This window comes from Cuculus canorus, chromosome 2 (assembly GCF_017976375.1).
Source record: "Cuculus canorus isolate bCucCan1 chromosome 2, bCucCan1.pri, whole genome shotgun sequence".
NCBI classification, from domain to species: domain Eukaryota; kingdom Metazoa; phylum Chordata; class Aves; order Cuculiformes; family Cuculidae; genus Cuculus; species Cuculus canorus.
Genome location: NC_071402.1, coordinates 109,383,734 through 109,402,632, shown reverse-complemented (window position 1 = coordinate 109,402,632; position 18,899 = coordinate 109,383,734). Strand labels below are relative to the sequence as shown.

At 38.8% G+C, this 18,899-nt stretch overlaps 1 protein-coding gene across 1 annotated transcript in view; it reads left to right on the top strand.

Moving 5' to 3' along the window:
- Positions 1-389: 389 nt before the first annotated feature.
- Positions 390-18,899, top strand: part of DPY19L1 (dpy-19 like C-mannosyltransferase 1) — a 47,832-nt gene continuing 29,322 nt past the window's right edge. Inside the window, exons 1-8 of the mRNA XM_054059471.1 lie at positions 390-756; positions 2,011-2,079; positions 6,906-6,930; positions 8,188-8,275; positions 8,878-9,015; positions 13,550-13,670; positions 15,297-15,390; positions 18,678-18,735. Of these exons, the coding sequence (XP_053915446.1) occupies positions 558-756; positions 2,011-2,079; positions 6,906-6,930; positions 8,188-8,275; positions 8,878-9,015; positions 13,550-13,670; positions 15,297-15,390; positions 18,678-18,735 (792 nt within the window). The 5' untranslated portion in view covers positions 390-557. The remainder of the gene's footprint in view (positions 757-2,010; positions 2,080-6,905; positions 6,931-8,187; positions 8,276-8,877; positions 9,016-13,549; positions 13,671-15,296; positions 15,391-18,677; positions 18,736-18,899) is intronic.

The window sequence follows — 18,899 nt, the reverse complement described above, 5'->3', positions numbered from 1 at the left end:
TCCGCGAGTGGAGCGGTGGGGAGGGAGAGAAGCAGCAGGAGCTCCGCGAGTGGAGCGGTGGGGAGGGAGAGAAGCAGCAGGAGCTCCGCGAGGGGGGAAGGAGAGGAAAGAGAGCAGCACAAACTCCGCCAGTGGAGCAGTGGAGCAGCAGAGAAGCAAAGCAACAGCAGCACGACCTCAGCACGCCACCAGCGGGGACGGGGGTGGGGGGGGGGAAGAAGTAGCACATCCGCTCCGCGCGGCCGCCAGGCCCCGGGGCGGTGCTTCCGCGAGGGGGGGCGGAGCGGGAGCGGGGCGGTTACCCACCGCCGAGCACCGCCCCCGCCCCACGTGGGCAGCCGGGCGGAGCGGACGGAGGCGCAGCCCGGCCCGGCCCATCCCGCAGGAGGAGTGCGTGGCCGCCCCTTTTGCCCCGTGGATCCAGCGATCCCGCCGGCTCCGCCTCCGCCCCCGTGCCCCCCGTTAGCCCTGCCCTGGGGGTGGGGGAACGGCCTCGTTGAGCACCGCCCCGCCCGGCTCCGGCGCGGTGTCCCGGCCCCGGCAGGGACTATGCGGAGATGTTCGTCCCGGCGCGAGGCAGGAACAAAGAGTCGCCGCCGCTCAAGCCCGGGCAGCAGCCGCAGCCGCAGCAGCCGCCGTGCCCCGTCAGGCAGGGAGCCCGCGCCATGCGGAGGGGGGGCGGCCGCCGGGGGGGCAGGAGCGACCCCCTGAGACCCTGCAGGGAGGGGTTGGCGGCCGACGGGGAGCGGCTGCGAGGTGAGGGAGGAGGGAGCTGCACCCTTCCACAGTATCCAGTCCTCTTCCCCAGCATCCAGACTTCCTCTTTCTCCCCCGCACCCGGTCTTCTCCTCTTTCCCAGCATGCCGACCTCTCTCTCCCCCGCACCCGGTCGTCCCCTGTCCCCCCCCGGCATCCAGACATCTCTGTCCCCCCCGCATCCAGTCCTCTCCTCTTTCCCAGCATCCTGATCTCTGCCCCCCCCAGCATCCAGTCCTCACCCCTGTCCCCCCAGCATCCACTCCCCCCTCTCCCGGGGGGAGCAGCCCATCAGCCCGGGGAGGTGGGACGGGGCTCGGTCGCGCTTCCTTCCACGTTTCTCGGCTCTCGGTTCTCTTGCCCCGCACAAGCAGCGGCGCCGAAGCTTCCCTCGCACAGGGGGAAGCTCCTCCTGAGCTGAGGAAAGGGAGCGCCGGGACGCCTTTCCTTGGGAAGGCAATGCTGGAGAGTGGGACGAAGCGACCACCCCCGTGGTCTCAGGGCGTTTGCCCGCGGGAGGGTGGCGGATTGTGGCTGGCACTGCGCGGGGCAGCGGCTGGATGCCATCCCCCCCCTGCCCGTTCTCCTCACGGGAGGAGGTTAAAAAGAAAAAGCTGATAAGCACACCACCCCCCGCGCAATTCCCCCCTTTTTCTCTGCGAAAGCCCCCGCTCCTTGCTCTGCGATAGACACCCCCCTGGTTTCTTGCTCAGCAAAAGAACCCTGCACTGCTATTGGCCCAACACAGGAGCAACGAGAGGGAAAAAGGTTTTTTCCCGCTTCAGCATCCTTTGGGGGAGATACGGAGCAATGTGCTGTTTGTGTTAACTAATTCCTGTTAAAACAGTCCCTCTAGCCGTGTTGACTAGCTTTGTTTATGGCGTTGTTATGACCACCTAATTTCTTGGTAGCACTTTGCTGAAAGGATGGAAGATCGCTTATTATTATTTTTAAGTCTGATTTTCTGCTTGAGCAAGTCTGTCATTTAACGTGGCTGTGAACAAATCGTCTTTTGACAGGTTATTTTGTGAATGTTATTTCAGGAAATAAAACCCTACTTTGCTTAGTTGCCTCAGTAGTCTGTCTGATGTTAAACGCTGTTATATGTACTTCACAATGTGCTGTGTGAAATTTCTTTCAGCAGTCTCAAAGTCAAGATTTTTAGAGAAAACTTATGCTGAGGAGATCTAACAGATTTCCTTTTTCAGAGGCTGTTCTTAATTAGTGCTTAAAATACTTGTTTTCTCTTGACAGTGTTTGTGGATGACAGAAAGGCCTTCACCATAAAAGCTAATAGCAAGATATGGCTCACTTTCCTTCTGGGTAAGTCGAAGGAATACGCCTGGGTAAAATACTGCTCTTAATACCTTTTTTTCCCTCTGGAATTGTAAACTGCATCAAAATGTACTCGATAATATAACTTGGAAAACAAAAAAAGCATAGCTTATGTTGAAAAGGGATAGAAAAAAACTTCCTACCTGGTAGTGTTTGTGAAGCTGTTATTGTAGCAGTTGATGTGGTATCAGAACGTTTGTAGGAAAATAGTTGTCCAGATGCTTATGGGTGTTTCCTATCCAGCTGTTAATTTTTGGGATAGGAGTGGATGGGAAGCAACTCTTAGTAAGTGGTGTAATTGGAACAGCTAGTTTTGGAAGGATTATGGGTGGACAGACACAGAACCGTAGGAGGATATACATTCAGTTGTTATCTTTGGGAATATTTTGTAGTAAATAATAAAATGGTTAATGGCTAAAGTCTTTTAAAAAAAGCATATAAAATGTTTGCAAAATTAAGTAAGAAATGCATTCCTAAAGCTAACAAATGTTAAATAATAGCAATTTTTTCAGATGTGCAATTAGATATGCTCTTAAAGGTATGCTCTATTAAAAGACTGTCAGGGTTTTCCAAAGATACTGGTACTATTAATCACACCACCAGCAGTCCCTATTGCAAAAGGGAGTTTTTTCAATTTGATAAATTACATTGTGAAGTAATAGCAGGGAAACAACACTTAGCTTACAAACTAATTGATGAATAAACTGTTCCTGGATTGCTTTGCTTACCTGTCTATTCAGCATTTCTTAATCTAGTAGTTACTTAAATGACATAGAAATGTTACACTGATAATCAAAATTGAAAAAATGCTTTCCTTTGAAATTTGAAAGCAACTTAGGTAGAGAGCTTTATAATTTCTGGTGTTTGGATTTGACCGTGAAACTTGGCTAACCAATTAAATACTTAAGTAAGCCATTTATATTTTAAATAGGAGTAAACCCATAATAGCACAATATGTAAAAACATAGTGTTTGCAGTAGCAAAAAATATACTAAGTATGAAATAGTGAGGTTTGGTTAGTTTTAGAGATATGAGTCTTTGTTGTTATTTTGCTTAAGCTTTAAGATCCAGATATTAAAAACAGAGGCTCACACAGTTGGAGCTAGTTTTGTTATAGTGTGTGGGGCTTTTTTCTCTTAAGAATTATTTCCAGTTTATGGGCAACAATAAAGTTGTTAGGTTTTCAAGGGCATTCTTGTACAGCACTTTGCCTATTATGTTGGGTTTTTTTTAATGACTATCAAATTGAGGTCTTATTCTTGAAAGCATCCTTTCTACATTGCACAGAATCTCACAATGAAACATCTTGACTAAGCTGCAGAAATAGGCAATGCTTGCACATTCCACATTGTTCCCAGTTCTGCTGTATTCCTACCTAGTCACTTTGGGGATACTTGCGAAGTATTAATCAGTTTCAAGTACATTTGACATTCTGTTGCATTGCAGTATCTCACCATTTGTTGTTCTCTTGGTAAATAAGTTCTGTATATTATGGCTTTATTCTTCAGTAATTAATTTCCAGAATTAGAATGCTTTTTATATGCCATTCGCAGTGCTTTTCTTAGAACAGAACATAGGCAAAACCAGGAAATCTGAAAAATAAACTATCAGACTTTACATAATAGCTGTAGTCTGCAAAAGTCTGATCATATGCTTCACTTTTAGGGATTCTTAGGCTGGATCAGAAAATGGCATCTTTGCGTTTAAGTACATAGTAGCTGTGTAAGTCTTCGTAGCATTAGGACTCTAATATTCCTCTCCTGTCCTTTCCTTCTTTCCCTTTCTGGTAAGGACATTAATGTGATCAAAGGATGGTAATTTAGGAGAGCTGATCTGCATGTTTTCCATCAGAAACTGGCTTAATGTGAGTCTGGATGCGTTCTGTTGAAAAATATCAATTTGGACTCATAGTGTATGTCTATGTATTGAGTGCTTTGTCTCTTGTGAATAATTACTTGAATTGCTATGTGATTATAAAAGCTTTTCATTTTATGCTTATGATAGAGTGATATTGTGAAGTCTTATAAAAATGTACGTGAAATTCTCCAAAATTACTGTGAATAGATTTACACGTAATGCATTGGCATTAAAGAAGATGTTTACCGAAGGGATGAATCACATTTAAATACATTGTTTTCTCTATGAAATAAGTGGTCTGTTTGAATCAGAAATGTAATTTCCATATTAATAGATAATTTATTTGCAACAATAAAATATTCCGTATTTTGCTTATTTGGAACCACATGAATTTGAGATCGTGAACAGAACTAGTGGCCAATGTGCATTTATTTTGACTTTACTGTATACACTTACCCAACATGTAATCTGTCTTAAAATTGATATTTTTTATAGCTGGGGTGTCTGTACTTGTAAATATATTTCATCATCTAATCTTATTTTACTGAGAAATGAAATAATCCTTTGTGCACATGTGAGACTTGGTAAATGATAACTAGTGTGGACTGCTCTGTTTTTTTCCACACAATTACTGCAAAATATATTTTTTTGTGGAATATTGTTTGCTGTGTTGCTGATATAGCTAATGTGCTTACCTGGAGTTCTATATCATATCCATATCTGCTTTTGTGAAAAAAGGGATTTGCAGCTCTCCATGAGAAGTTGTAGCACCTGAAACTTTCCTAAGAAATTAAATTCCACTTAATGTGAAATATTGGGAGCAATCCTTCGGTGATTAAGTACATGTGAAAACTTAAAGTTTTAAATGGAAGCTTGTGGTATTAGTTTTATAACTGAAATACAGGCTTCTCTTTGAGAAAAATACTTCAGTGACTGAAGTGGAGCTGAAAAACTTGAAGGAGGTTTCAGTGTGGTATTGTACCACCTCAACTACTACATGAGTTTGTTGGTGGTGACAGTGATAACAAGTACTGCCAGCAGCCGTCTTGTGCTGGCAATGATAACAAGTACTGCCAACAGCAGTGCTTCCAGGTTCCATGGTTTTGGGAATATCTACTAGGGCATGAAGTGTATGTTCAATCCACTCCTCTTTTTGTGTGAATTTAGTGTTTTTGCAGAGGAGGTGTTCTTTGCTTCTGCTGCTTTCCAGAAACAGACCACCGTACATGTGTAACAAGCAGTTGAACACGCGCACTTTCACTAACTCTCTGACTATATTCTACATCAGTGTGCAGGCATGTCATGTATATTTTACTGATGTGCAAGCAACTTGACGCATTCCGTGTTGTCACAGAGGCGACAGCTGTGCCTGAGTGTTTGTTGGCTGTAGGAGGTGTGTGCAGATCAGCTTCCTGGAGAAAGATGTGGTACACCTTTCTGGGTGTAAGCAGAGAGAGTGATTGTCCTTTTCTGTTTCTCTCTGCTCCTTGTAGCCTATTTGCATAAAAGGACTCTTCATAAAGATTTTCTTGGATTGAAGGCAACTAGTCAACTTGACCTTTCTACGGCAGAAATTCACTGTGTGCCTTGAGGGCAACCAAGACATCTTTAGTTTAGAAGAAGCGCTGTGGTTGCTCTAAATGCCTGTCCTTTATTCTTCACTCATGCTGACTTTGCTTCCATGGTGAGCTCTGGATATATTGTGAATGCTGCCCAAGCACAATAGAGTGGCTTGTGCTCTCTGTGGAACTTGTCATGCTCAAGAAGTCAGCAACCTAGACAATTTACCCACCACTTTATCATTGTTTGTCTTTTCCCTTTGTTCCTCACATTACCTCCCTTGTCCTGTACCTACATGACAACAGTGCAGATAATTTCTGCATGAGCAAATGGAATATTAATACATGGAGAGTGTACCTTTTTTTAGCAATTAGTCTTAATTGGATTTTAGTTGTTTGTCACAGTCCATTTGAATCTCCCAAATGTACAGGACAGTGCCCACTGTAAATTAAACTGTTTGATTAGATTGGTAGGAAAGAGAACAAATCTGACAAAGAAGGGCTCAGTTGACTTTGTACAGACTAGCCTAACATAGCAATTCACTAATTCATCATATAAAGTGTGAGGTTTTTATCTCACAAGTTCTCTAATAATTATACGACTCTACTTGTAACTCCTAATTTTGCACCTATGAGCAGAATGGTTACCTAGCCAGTGGTGGAAGTGCTCATGCTTCCTCTTCTATCATGATAAGGTGTCTCCTGTATCACACTGTCAAGTATGAAAGACCTGCTGGATCTGCTTTAAAAATTTTTGGAGTAAGCTGATGTATTTGTACATTATAGCCTTGAAGTTTGGTTTATACCATTTCTATCAGTTAGCAGATTCTGAAGAAACTGCTAGACAATCACTGTGTGAAGATTTTGGCTGCAGGAGACAGCAAGCTGCAGATGATAACGGCTGCATAATGACATTTTGCCCTTTCTGGCCACCGGGTTCTGCTTATGTGTTGCCCCTGCTTTGACCTCACAGCACTGGACCTAGTATACGTCACGCCTTAGTGTGAGCTGTGTGTTAGTCAAAGTCTGAGCAGGAATTGAGTGAAGAGTCACAGTAGGTATCTCAAATTGTTAAAAATTTATGCTTATTGAAAAAAATACTTATAATTCGGTTTTATTGTTGATAACTGAAGTAGGTGCAGTGGATTCTCATGAATCAACTTGAATGATGCAGGATATAGGTGGGAGCATTGCCTATTGCTGAATGCCATCGTAATTTAGATTTTCAAAGAGCTGGCCATAAAAGCTAATTCAGATATTCCTATTCTTCTGTTCCTCTGGAATCTGAGTACCTTATGTGTACCTCTGAAGTAGTACTGTAATTACTTAGAAGATCATGATTTTATGTTCAAGGATTTAAATATTTTAGTAACTTGACACCTTTTGTTTCCTTTACAGCTGCTATTGCAGGAGTCCTACATTGGTAAGATTACATTTATTGCTTGAGGGTAATATGATATTTTAATATAATCAAAATATCATTTTGATTTATATTTAGACAAGCTCTTGGGATAATTTATATTTAGATCTTTCCTCTCAAAACCGAACTGTTGCATCTAAGATGAATAATTTTGTTCTTGTGAAGCTGAGGTGGAAGATTGTTGCTTAACTGTAGAAATTCACATGCATTTCCACTAACAGACCTTTTTCACTCACTGTAAAAAGTGAAAGTCCAGGTAAATCCTTTCAACTTTCTCCTATGTTCTGCTTATTTAGATTCTACTCTAATTGCTTAGTTTTATGTCACTTTTCTCTAAACCCTCCAGAGAAATCTGGCCAATGTAAGAATGGCCTTTCAACTACTCTTTGTAAATGTAATCCTTGTGTTTTAGGTTCCATCCTAATCTTCACTCTTCCTTTTAGTAATATAGACTTGAAATAGGCTCCTATAGTGACTTTCACCAGCTGCTTTTGCAGAGATAAAAAGTAATAGCTTCTGCCGCTCTCATCTTATTTTCCCCAGTTCAAAAGGAACTACTGGTTTCTGGTAGTTTGTTTCTTGCAAATTCCTATTCAAAAGCAGTGTCATGCTCAGTGCTCTCTCCTTCTTTTTCCATCCTTTCTGGAGATGAAGCTTCTCTTGGAGGTTGCAAGTTTTGCCTCCAAAATTACTTGTATTTTTCATGCCTTTTTTTTCCTCCATGTAGTAGCGCCTTTTTTTTCCTCCATGTAGTAGCACCTTTTTTAAATACTCTTCTGACGGTAAGTGCATATATGTGTAATAGTAGATAACCACATTCAGATACAAGTCAGGGAAGATTTTTATTGATAAAATATACGTTACTTCTATGTGCACTGTTATTTTCACCAATTTTTAATCTGTGATTCTTTTCATTTGTCATATATTTGAAATTTATTTCCGAATATGTAGACTTGATAGTTTTAATAGGATTAAACTTTAAACTGTAGATCCTTAAATGTATGCATTTAAGGTGCATTAGAGTATTATATCTAGTTCTATAATAAAATTTTAAAAAAGTGTTCTATGGTTTCATATATTTTCCATTTAAAATAGTCTGAATAGGGGAAAACGTTAGTATTCTATAGAAGTAAATTAAAATAACAGTTTGTAAGTAGACTGAGTCTTCATTGAAAATTTTGCCAGCTATTCCTTGGTATATGTGGCTTAGTGCAGGTTCTAAAATATTTATTAAGTTTTAATCATTATTTTTTTTTACAGGTGTCACATAACAACCCTTTTTGAAAATGACCGACATTTTTCTCACCTATCAACGCTAGAAAGAGAAATGGCTTTTCGCACGGAAATGGTTAGATAAATTCTAATTAATGGTTAGAGAAATTCTGTCTCTAACCTTGGGCCTTCCAAAATATCTTAATACCTTATACATAAATAAATATATTGATATATAAGTTGCAATACACTTTTACATGCAGGCATTTGTGTCTTGCAGCTAATCACTATGATGTCTCTTCACAGTTCACTTAAAATATAGTTTAAAAATATGAATCTAGTGGACCTAAAATAATAAACTAGAAAAACCTTGTAGCATACTTTCAATTTTAGATGTGTTATGCAGCTTTTTAAAAAATAATTTTTAATTAATAAATGTTTGCATACATATATACACCTTGTGGCTGCTTGTATTTTGAGAGTTGTGAAATACTGTGCTAGTGCGTAGTTACCAGCCTAAATGATAGACTTCTGGATGTCCTATGAAACAAGGTGAAAGAAAACCAACATTCCAGTGGCAATAATAGAATAGATTTGAAAAACTAGGTAGTCGTCTTCGATGGTTTTGTCCTATTTGTTGTATTACAAAATTTACTTCAAAAATGAAGCTTGTATATGGCAGTCCATGAAGCAGAAGTGACCTCTTTGATTGTAAATTATGATTCTGCTCTCCATTAGGGCCTTTATTATTCTTACTTCAAGATCATTATTGAGGCACCATCGTTTTGGAACGGAGTGTGGTCAATTATGAATGACAGACTAACTGAATATCCTTTAGTGATCAACACCTTACAAAGGTTCAATCTTTACCCAGAGGTGAGATATTTTTTGAATATACCTTTGAATAAATACCTGTTTTCAATACCTTTGAATAAATCCTTGGTTGCTCTAGATTTGACTACAAATTTGTGAGTAATGTAACTCTGGAAAATATGGTTGTAAAATTACAGTGACTAATGAAGTGTTGCCTAAATACTTTATTTTAGTTCCAGATTTAATGAGAAAATTACTTCATGTATTGTGATCAATTCTCAGACTCTAAGTATGTTCAGTCAAATGTGAATACTCTCTAGATCTTAGTATTTCATGCCTTGAAGTTGCGATCCAACTCTGTCCTTCTTGTCTTTTCTTCTTTTCACTGAAAACAAGTAAGTTGCTGGCATTGTGTACTTCAGGAAATGTGTCACACGAAGTATCAGTAGTATGACTGTAATGTCTGCAGTGACACAGGTACTGAGTTTATTGGCTTGCATTTTGTATAGGACAGTGTACTAACGAATCATCAGAGTTCACCGTGGCCCTAAAATCCATGAATGGTGGTAGTTTACTTGCATGCTGTAGAAGAAATTCCTCTGTAGGACACTGACTGCTGTTGTTTTGTGTGTGCTTGATGTTAGACTTGTTACCTGGTTAGATTACATTACTTATCTGCTTTTTTTTTGTCACTAAACATGTCTTTGAAGTACAGAATGTTTGACTTTTCTCTGTCTTACAGTTTTGCCAGTGTGTCTCAAACATTTTGCAAAGTGCAAACTCCTTTAGTTAATGTATATTTCTGTAACTCCGTGGGTCAGCAACAGCTTATTTTTTGGAGAGACAAGGACTAATAATGGCTCTAATAGTGGGTACTAGGATTTATATCACTCCTCTGCTCTGTTGGAGCAGAGCTGCATTCAGGAGCTATATGTGCAGGAGTTCTTGGCATGCGTGTATTTATACAACTTGCATGTAGTGGTTTTATTTGCTTCTTAATTCCTTGCTCTGGAAGAACTAAATGCTAGATATGAGTGCTTTTTGTTATCCTTTCACTGGTTTGGGGTTTGTTTGGGGGATTTTTTTTGTGGGTGTTTTTGTAGCTTTGTTTTGGTTTTTTTTTTTTTTTTTTTTAACTTCAAGGGGATTACAGTTAAGTTCTAGAAATGCAACATTAGGAACACATGCCTTATTTGAATACCACAAAATTATTTTCTTTAGCTGAGAAAGATTTATTGACTTCAGCAATAGTCTGACTTGCAAAAATCAAAGGTTACTGGTCAAATTAACTTGCTCTTAGACCATCATCAATATCACCATGAAAGATGACCAAGTAAACTGGGAGCAATCAGATATAGCAGCTGACATTCTGTAATAATATTAGGCATATTAGGCAAATGTCTAGGCTTGTCTGTTTATTCAGAGTTTGCTAGGATCTGGCTCAGAAAAGTTGTTAGTAAGGTATGAATTCATTCATCTTTCCTGTGCGTATGTGGGCATGCAAAGCAGACAAATAGTCTCCTTTACTCCTTTTAGTAATTTGATGTCTAGCCTTCCTGTAAATAGGAGGGGGGCTTAAGTCTATTACTTGAGTTCTCTTGTTTCCACATAACTACATCTATAAAACTGTCAATAGGTGCAATTTGACATTTGAAGTATGTCCAAATTTATCTAATTTTACTTATGATTATAATGGGGCAGGGTGTGAGGAAGATGCTTATGGATTTATTTGTTGCCAGTGAAATTTATCTTTCTGATACTCGGTATCCAGTCTTATTTTCATGAAGTGTTTCCTTCTCTGTTTGATATTTTAAGATCTTTCTGGCTCTTTCAGCCCAATAGTAGCATTCGGGCTGAATTTTAATGAACTTTTTGTTTGCTTAGTGGATTTTAAAATTAACTGCATCAAAAGTAGCCTTGAAATCCAGTTACTAAATAGGATATTAAACTCGTTTAGAAAAGCGGAACTCACCTGCATGTATAGATGGTACTAGCCATGAAAACTTTAAAAGAAGGAAAAAAAAGGTAAAGTGAATCCATAGCAATCATGGCGTGTTCTATGTAAATTATAAATATAAGCAGTAAAACAAATCTGAAAAGCAACAAGTCAGTCTTTGTAGTTGTACAGTAATATAGTGCCAATAAAGTCTTGATTTCCCAGGTATTTGCTGCATAGTCAGGTAGTTCCAGTAGTTGTTCTTTTCATCTGTGATCCCTGATGCAAAATAGCAGAGATATAATGTGTTTATTTCTGTGGCAGAGAGATAATGTGTTAAGCTCACTCTATGGCTGTTCATCGTTACAGAACAATTGATACTTCTGTGTGTGGCAGTGATGATGAAAACTTGGGTTGGAGTGATGAGCATTTCATAGTGGGTGTTAAAGAGCTTGCTCAAAGGCATCTAGTAGAAGGGAATGATTTTTCTACATGTTTTTTTATGGTAAAGGACTGGCCTGGCCTGTAGAGATCTCCTGAGTCTAAGCACCGGTCTTTTGTTTTTCCAAATTTTGCATTTATTGTCTCATCTGATATGGGACAATAGAAATTAAAAAAATGCTATTGTGTTGTAGCTGACCTAGCAATTTTGTACTACTGATTTGCTTCCATTTTTATAACATGTCTACTGCTTCATTTAAGGTAGCTTTTGGCACGAAATATTTGTGTTTTGCATGAAGTACCTAACCTGGCACCTTTTTAGTCAGTGTTCTTGTGTGGTAACATCTGCAGCAGATGCAAGCTTTTGTGACATAAAAAAACTAAGTTGGTAAATGAATACTTTCTTTTGTGCTATATTGATTCAACAAAAGAACATTTTATATGGTTACTGTAATGTCACCTTCAGGGCTGGTAGTGCACATATGTTAGACACATGTCTCTAAGTTGCCCTATGCATTCTGTTGGCAGCTTACAAACCATTTTCAGATGATAAGAGGAGAGATTTAGATTTGGTTCCCCAGTCCCATTGTTGCTTATCTAGAGATGGGACAAGTGTCTGGTTCATGTACACATGTGTGCACGCTCAGAAGTGCCAGGGCACAGATGTTCAGAAAGCCTCCAGCAATTCAGAAAGGTGTGCTTTGCAGGACAGAACATTGAGGCAAGCAGTTAGCAGTTTTGGTCTAGAAAGATGTAGTTGTATTTTAAATATATTAAGATTTACATTGTGACAGTATAAAGAACACAGATGAAGTGAGCCATGGTAATTGGATCCCTGATATTAAAAATTATAGAATTACAGAACAGTCGAGATTGGAAAGGTTGTCTGTGAGTCTTAACACGCTGCTCCAAGGAGGGTGAAGTAGAGCAGGTTGCTCAGGCCCATCTCTGGTTTCACTGTGAATATCTCCACCTCTGGGCAACCTGTTCCACTGTTTGACCTCTCTCAAAGTAGAAGTTTTTCCTATGTATAAGTGGAATTTCTTGTATTTCAGCTTGCACTTATCATCTCTTGTCTTGTTAAACAAAAAAGAGTTTGTCTCAGTCATCTTTTCTTTATGTCCTTGTCTTGAGCAGCCCAGGACTGGACTCAGCCCTGGAAGTATGGTCTTAGCAGCACTGACTAGGGGGGAAAGATTGCCCTGGTGACATACAGCCAAGGGTACATTTGGGTTTTTCCTTGCCGATGTGATTTCTGCTTTGTAAATCCATGCAGACCTCTCCAATCACATTTTGTCCTTCGTATATTTGGAAGTTGTTTTCAGGAAGATAATACTCCATCATGTTTTCGGATATCAAGATGTAGTTTCCTATGCTTCCTTTTTGCCCTTCTTGAAGACAGAAGTGATGTAAAGAGTTTTACTAATTATATGTGGAAAGGAAAAAGGGTCCTTGTACATGTTTTCTGTGACACAGGGCTACGGCAGTTAATACTGCAGTGGTGAAAACATACTTCCAATCTGGGAATTCCAGGCTTATAACTTTCAAAGCAGCTCAACTGGAGTGGCCACATTACTTATTTATCAACTCTATAAAGTCAGCTATATCCTGACAAAATAATGTTATCTAGTGACTTTGCTGTGAGACGAGTCATCAGTTTTCTGTGTGTAAAATACTGGGTGGGTTTTTTTTTGTGTCAGGTGTTAAATTTAATTTGGTTATTGTTATAAGAACATTATGACCTTTGCATGGAAAATGGAAATGTTATCTTACATGGCATCTGGAAGCGATTTCTTATGCATGATTAAATTTAACCTATGAAAGTTTATCTGAGTAAAAATTCTAAGTTTTCATCCATTGATATTCTTGCCAGGTGGAAAAAAAATTAATTGGTTTTAGTGAATTTAATTTGGCTAACTGTCCTTTGTCAACAAGATCTAGGAATTTAACATCAGATAAAGAAATAATGGGGAACCTTCAGTAAATATTGAAATATATAATTTTTTCAAATATTGCAGTTTGCATGAGATTATTTTAGTGAATGCTTGGTCTGTGATGGATGCCTTTAGGAAATTATGGTCAAAATTGCTAAGTAGTTGAGATAAACTCTGAGTTTAAAAAAATCCTGGATGAGAGCCTGTTGTCATGAGAGGTTACCTTGGGCATTGAGCTAATCTTGAAGTTCCTTTTCAGAAACTTCAAATCCTGTTTTCCACCTAGGTGGTCCTTGCCAGCTGGTACCGCATGTATACTGCCATTATGGATTTCCTTGGTCTCCCGACAAAGATGTGTTGGACTGTAAACCGAGGAAAAGGGCTTAGTCCTGTTGAAAGCTGCGAGGGTGAGTTGTGTTTTATTCTAGTTTCTTCATGGAAGCATATTGTTGTAGCATTACGTGTTTCAGAAATCGTAAATATTCCTGTGTCACTGACATGCTTTCATTTGGCTAAGCCTGTGTTTTTGGCAGGTTCATAGAATAAGTGAGAAGCATAAAAAAATGATACTTTTATGAACATCAGGGGAGAGAATGTGCCCTTTGCTTCTTAGATAGTTCCTCCTACCTAGGGTGAATACTGCACTTCAAAACTTCACAGTTGGATTCTGAGCCTTCATAATGCTGGACTGTTATAAAGAATAGATGTCCTAAATGTAATTGGAGGCCACTGTGCAAGTATTAAATTCTCATAGCTTCTGTAGAATTCTCAGTATGTTCCAAGTTCCCGCATTGCAAAAACTTACCCTCTGTATTTCCTCCCCTAACTACAACTTGAGGTTGTAGGGTGGAAGGGGAGAAAAGTAACCACAAGGTTCCCTTTTGGAGAAACCTCGTTTAGTGATTCTGCTGAGAAGAGTCCTGTTCCTCTTGTGACTTACTATTCAGTATGAGAATTTTAATCTTATGCTTTGATTTTCTTGCCAAAGCTTGGAGGCTGCCACCTTTTTTGGGTTTTTTCCCCACGTTTAAGAATTTGGCTTATCAAGTAAGTATTAAGCAATAAAATAATCTTGCTGAGAAGTGCTTTTGAGATTTTCTACAGCTGGTTAAAGCTTGGTGATAGATGGTAGCTTGTGAAGTTGTTTCATTGTATCATTTAAAATGTCTTTGTGTGGTGACAAGTTAGTATTTTTCTTTCGCACAAAGGCTGTAAGAACCTTCTTCAGAGCTTGAATGATTCACTTTCTCTAATTTTGTCAGAAGCAATAAAGACTGAATAAATGTATAACGTTTCATTCCTGTTTCTTGTAAAAACAAAACCAAACCAACAAACCCACTAACTTTTGAGACTGCTGTGCTTGGTGAGCATGTCAGCTTACTTTAGAGAACTGTCTTGCTGTATTTTCAGCAATGGTGAATAATTATTTCTGCATACAAAACTATGAAGTTTGCTTTCTCTGTAATAAGTAAGGCTTCTTATGCTGTACTGCTGAGATTATTAGAGCCAGGAGGGTTTAAAGAAATAATAAGAAAGTGAATAACAGAAGTGTGAATGCAGAAGTGTGTTTGAATGAATAAATGGAAGACTTGCATTATTGGAGACTCTCTTGGCATCTAATAAAGCAAAGAAAGCAGAGAGAATCATGTGTGATATGTTTAAAGATGGATTTACTCCTGCAAGAGACGAGAAGTGAGAGTATAGGGAGTATAGACCTGTTCCCAAAAACTCTGTGAAGTCAAAACACAATCTGTAGAGAATGTTCTTAGAGATTCTTATGCCTTCCATACATCGTAGGGTTTTTTTCTGTACAGTTGGTACTTCCCTCTTGGTTTTTTCTGTTGCTGAGAAGCATAGTCTTCCGATTTAATCTCCACAAAAGTCTTGGTGACATTAAGTTTTTTTGATTGTCTCTTTCTGTAGATATACTAAGGTAGTACTCTGTGTGCTGTATTATACTGATTGTATGGTGATTTATAAGCAATATGATCTTTCTTCTGTATTTGACAGCCTGTTAACTGTTTGTTTGTTAGGGTTGGGGGACCCTGCTTCCTTTTATGTCGCTGTGATTTTTCTTTTGAATGGATTAATGATGTCGCTGTTCTTCATATATGGTACATACCTCAGGTAAGGCAGTTGAGACCGAGCTATTTAGTTGATATAGCTGTCAGTTTTTATATGAAATTTTAGATAGTGACTGCTAAAATATTTTTGTGGGGTGTTGCTTATTTGTTTGTACAGTAATAGTGCTTTTTATTACACATACGTTGTCACTGAAAAGTTAATGGAACAGAGAAGCTTTTTCCTATGATGATGCTGGAAAAATTGTGGAAAAATTTCAGTGAAGGGGTATCTTATTAATACCACTGGTTTGTGGATAAAACTAAATGCTGTACAGGTTTTAAACAGCTTTTGAGAAGTTTCTGCTCTTAAAATTATCAGTCTTACTAATTTTTAAACAAAGCTTGAATGACAGTATAAATTTAACCAAGACTGGAGTTTTCCCAATGCTTTGCCTCAAGTCGTGTTGCATGTCTTTCAATTTTAACTTAACTGAGAAGGCAAAATATTTTTTAAGATAACGTATTCTTTTGGAGATATGTATACACTTCCCTTTTTCTCTGAATTTCTGTTTTCAGTATCTGTCCTTAAATTTCAGGAACTGTAATACACATTCATACAAAAATAGACTCCACATTCAGCAGAACAACAGAAGTCGAAATATTTTTCTGTTTACCTCTATTTTCATTTTTTGATTTTGTAAAAAAGCAGAAGGCTGCTACGTTTTCTTCTAAGAGGTGTGATTGTTTTTCCCATCATTCCCTGGCTTCACTGTCTTGTGGTTTTTTTTTTTTTTTTTTACACCCCTCCACTCCCACCCCCCTGCTTTCTCTGAAGCATGTACAGGTAGTTCGAATAAAAAGTAGTAGTGGACAGGAGCTCATAATGTAAAGAGGAAGTTGCCTAGTGCAGCTGTTAGGTGTTTGAGGGTAAAGCATATATGTTTATATTCCTTGACATAAGAACTTAATGTCTCATGTTTTGAGGAAGCGGATAAACCTTGAATATTCTTATCCTTAACTTGTCATCTTTCTTTTAAGGGAGGTTTATGGAAACCTACATTTTATATATTAATGTCATTGAAAAATCAGTAAGGTCCTAATTTCTCAGTACTTTTCTTAGGCTTGGGTGGTGTTGGATGTAAATAACTGTCAAGTATTTATAATAATTCATTTTATAATATAGCTGATCTGCAATGTAGGTAGTCAAGATGACTAGAATATAAATGCAGTTTTTCTAGGATGTAAGACAGGGTGTAAGTGTTATGAAAAAAAATCAGGTGACTATGAAGTTTTCTGCAGGTAGGATTTTGATTTTATTCTGAAGAATGGTTGTACTTAGATACTAGATCTGGATGATTGCTTGGTCGTTGTGACTGTTCCAAGGTTACTGTTAGTCAAAGCAAGTCAGAAAATTTAGGCTTTTCCACAAAGTATGAAAAGTAAAAGAACTGAATCTGGAGTAATACAATTCTATTAAATTCTTCTAATGAAGTAGTTAATGTTATGAATTGGCATAAGTCTCCTTAATAAAGCTGACTTGTTTCTGCTTGGCATTTTTAAATGCTTTTTCGTAGCCTGACTCAGATTTATTTGATGGTCGGAAATCATCCTCTACTATTTTCTCTATCCTTTTTTTGCTGAATATGTTAGCAATAATCATCTCAGGCTTACATAATTTTTTTTTTTTTTTTAAGGAGTTAATCTACCAAAAAGCTAGTTGCTTTTCTTAGGACTAGTTGTTGTATAACTAGTGGTTTCTGTGTAGCTCCCTTAGCTGATTTCCCCACAAGGTTAGAAGATGCCTAGGCATACTGTGTCCCTGCCCTAGCACTCTGTGTATGGTCTTTTGTTATGCAAATGTACTTAGGAATCTTCTTATATGATACAAGTTAGTCTAAAGCTCTGGAGCATTCTGAGTGTAAGATAACTGAAGCAATATGCTGAGAACTCATGCCGTTTTTTAGGGTTTTTTTAATGGACAAAGGAATGGCATTGGGATGATAAGTACTTTATGCAACTGTAGAATTCCACCCACCTCCCCCCGCCTCTCTTTTCTTGTCAAGAGACATAATACTTAAGCTGAATGTCAAATACTGTGTCTTGAGGAATGACCGGTACATTTACCATATCTCCTTCTGACAGCACTTTTTCAGTATTTTGGTTTTTGCATGTTAATCAGCAATGAATTAAAGCGTTTCCCAGATGACTTGAAGCTTCAGCTTATTGTACACAGGGAGTCAAAAGACTACTACTTTCATTATTCCAGACCTGACTCTACTAGACAAAGTGTAACTGCGTAATCTGCAGTTGTTTAAAAATTACTAATTATTTTAGTTTACATCAAATTTAGGTTAAGTTTTGGATTATTTTTTATTAAACATGGGATAAGTGGGTTTCAACTGAAGGACATGTACTTCACCAGTTGTAGTATGATATGGAAATTTCAGTGCAAATAGTTATCCTTAAGCATTTCTATGCCAATATGAAAGATGAACTACTGTATCTCCTACATGGTAGCATTGTACTGTTGGAATATAACCAATCTAACACAACACTGTAAGTAACCCTTTGTGAAATAGGCTCAGTTCGCTTCCTTTTCTAGAAAAGACGCTGACAAGATGCATTTCCCTATTCTGTGCTACAGATTTACAGATTATAGGTCTTTCCTCATGTGGTAAAATAGTTGTCCCTTATAGAGGCTGATGGCTCTAAAGCTTAGAGCACGAGGCTGCTGAGGGGTGGCTGAGGGAGCTGGGGTTGTTTAGCCTGGAGAAGAGAAAGCTGAGGGAAGACCTTATCACTGTCTACAACCACCTGAAAGGAGGATGTAGGGAGGCAAGTGTTGGTCTCTTATTCCAAGTGACTACGCCATAGGATGAGAGGAATTGGCCTCAAGTTGCATCAGGGGAGGTTCAAATTGAGTATTGGGGAAAAACTCTTTACTGAAAGAGTGGCGAAGTATTGGAACACACTGCCCAAATAAGTGGTGGAGTCGCCGTCCCTGCAGATGTTCAGAAAAATGTGTAGATGTGGCACTTTGGGACCTGGTTTATTAGCGCGGTGATGTTGGCATGACAGTTGGACTTAATGATGGTAGAGGTCTTTTCCAACCTTAACGATTCTATGATTATGTGATATAAATAGTGGTTCACTCAGAAATAAATATTACCTGACTAACTTGCATTTTAGCGTTGTCTGTGCACTGTAGATTGCTCTCCCTTGATGCCTGAAATCATTCCACTATCTCGCAATAAACTTAGCTGTACATAAATGCTGCTTCACGTATTTTAAGCAGCATTGACCATTTTGAGATTCTGTTTTATCTATTTTTCCTGTTTTGTTTTTCCACAGTGGGAGCCGTCTAGGAGGCCTTGTTACAGTGATTTGTTTCTTTTTCAACCATGGAGAGGTAGGTCTCCCTCAACAACCACCCTGTTCCCCCTTTTCTTTTTTAAGCTTAAGCTAATTCTAATTTAATTAAAGATAGTGGTGTTGCCTGTCTATTAGGGGATGAATTTAAAGGGAATAAGACATTTTTGAAAGCAAAATAGGCTATGACTCAAAAATATATAG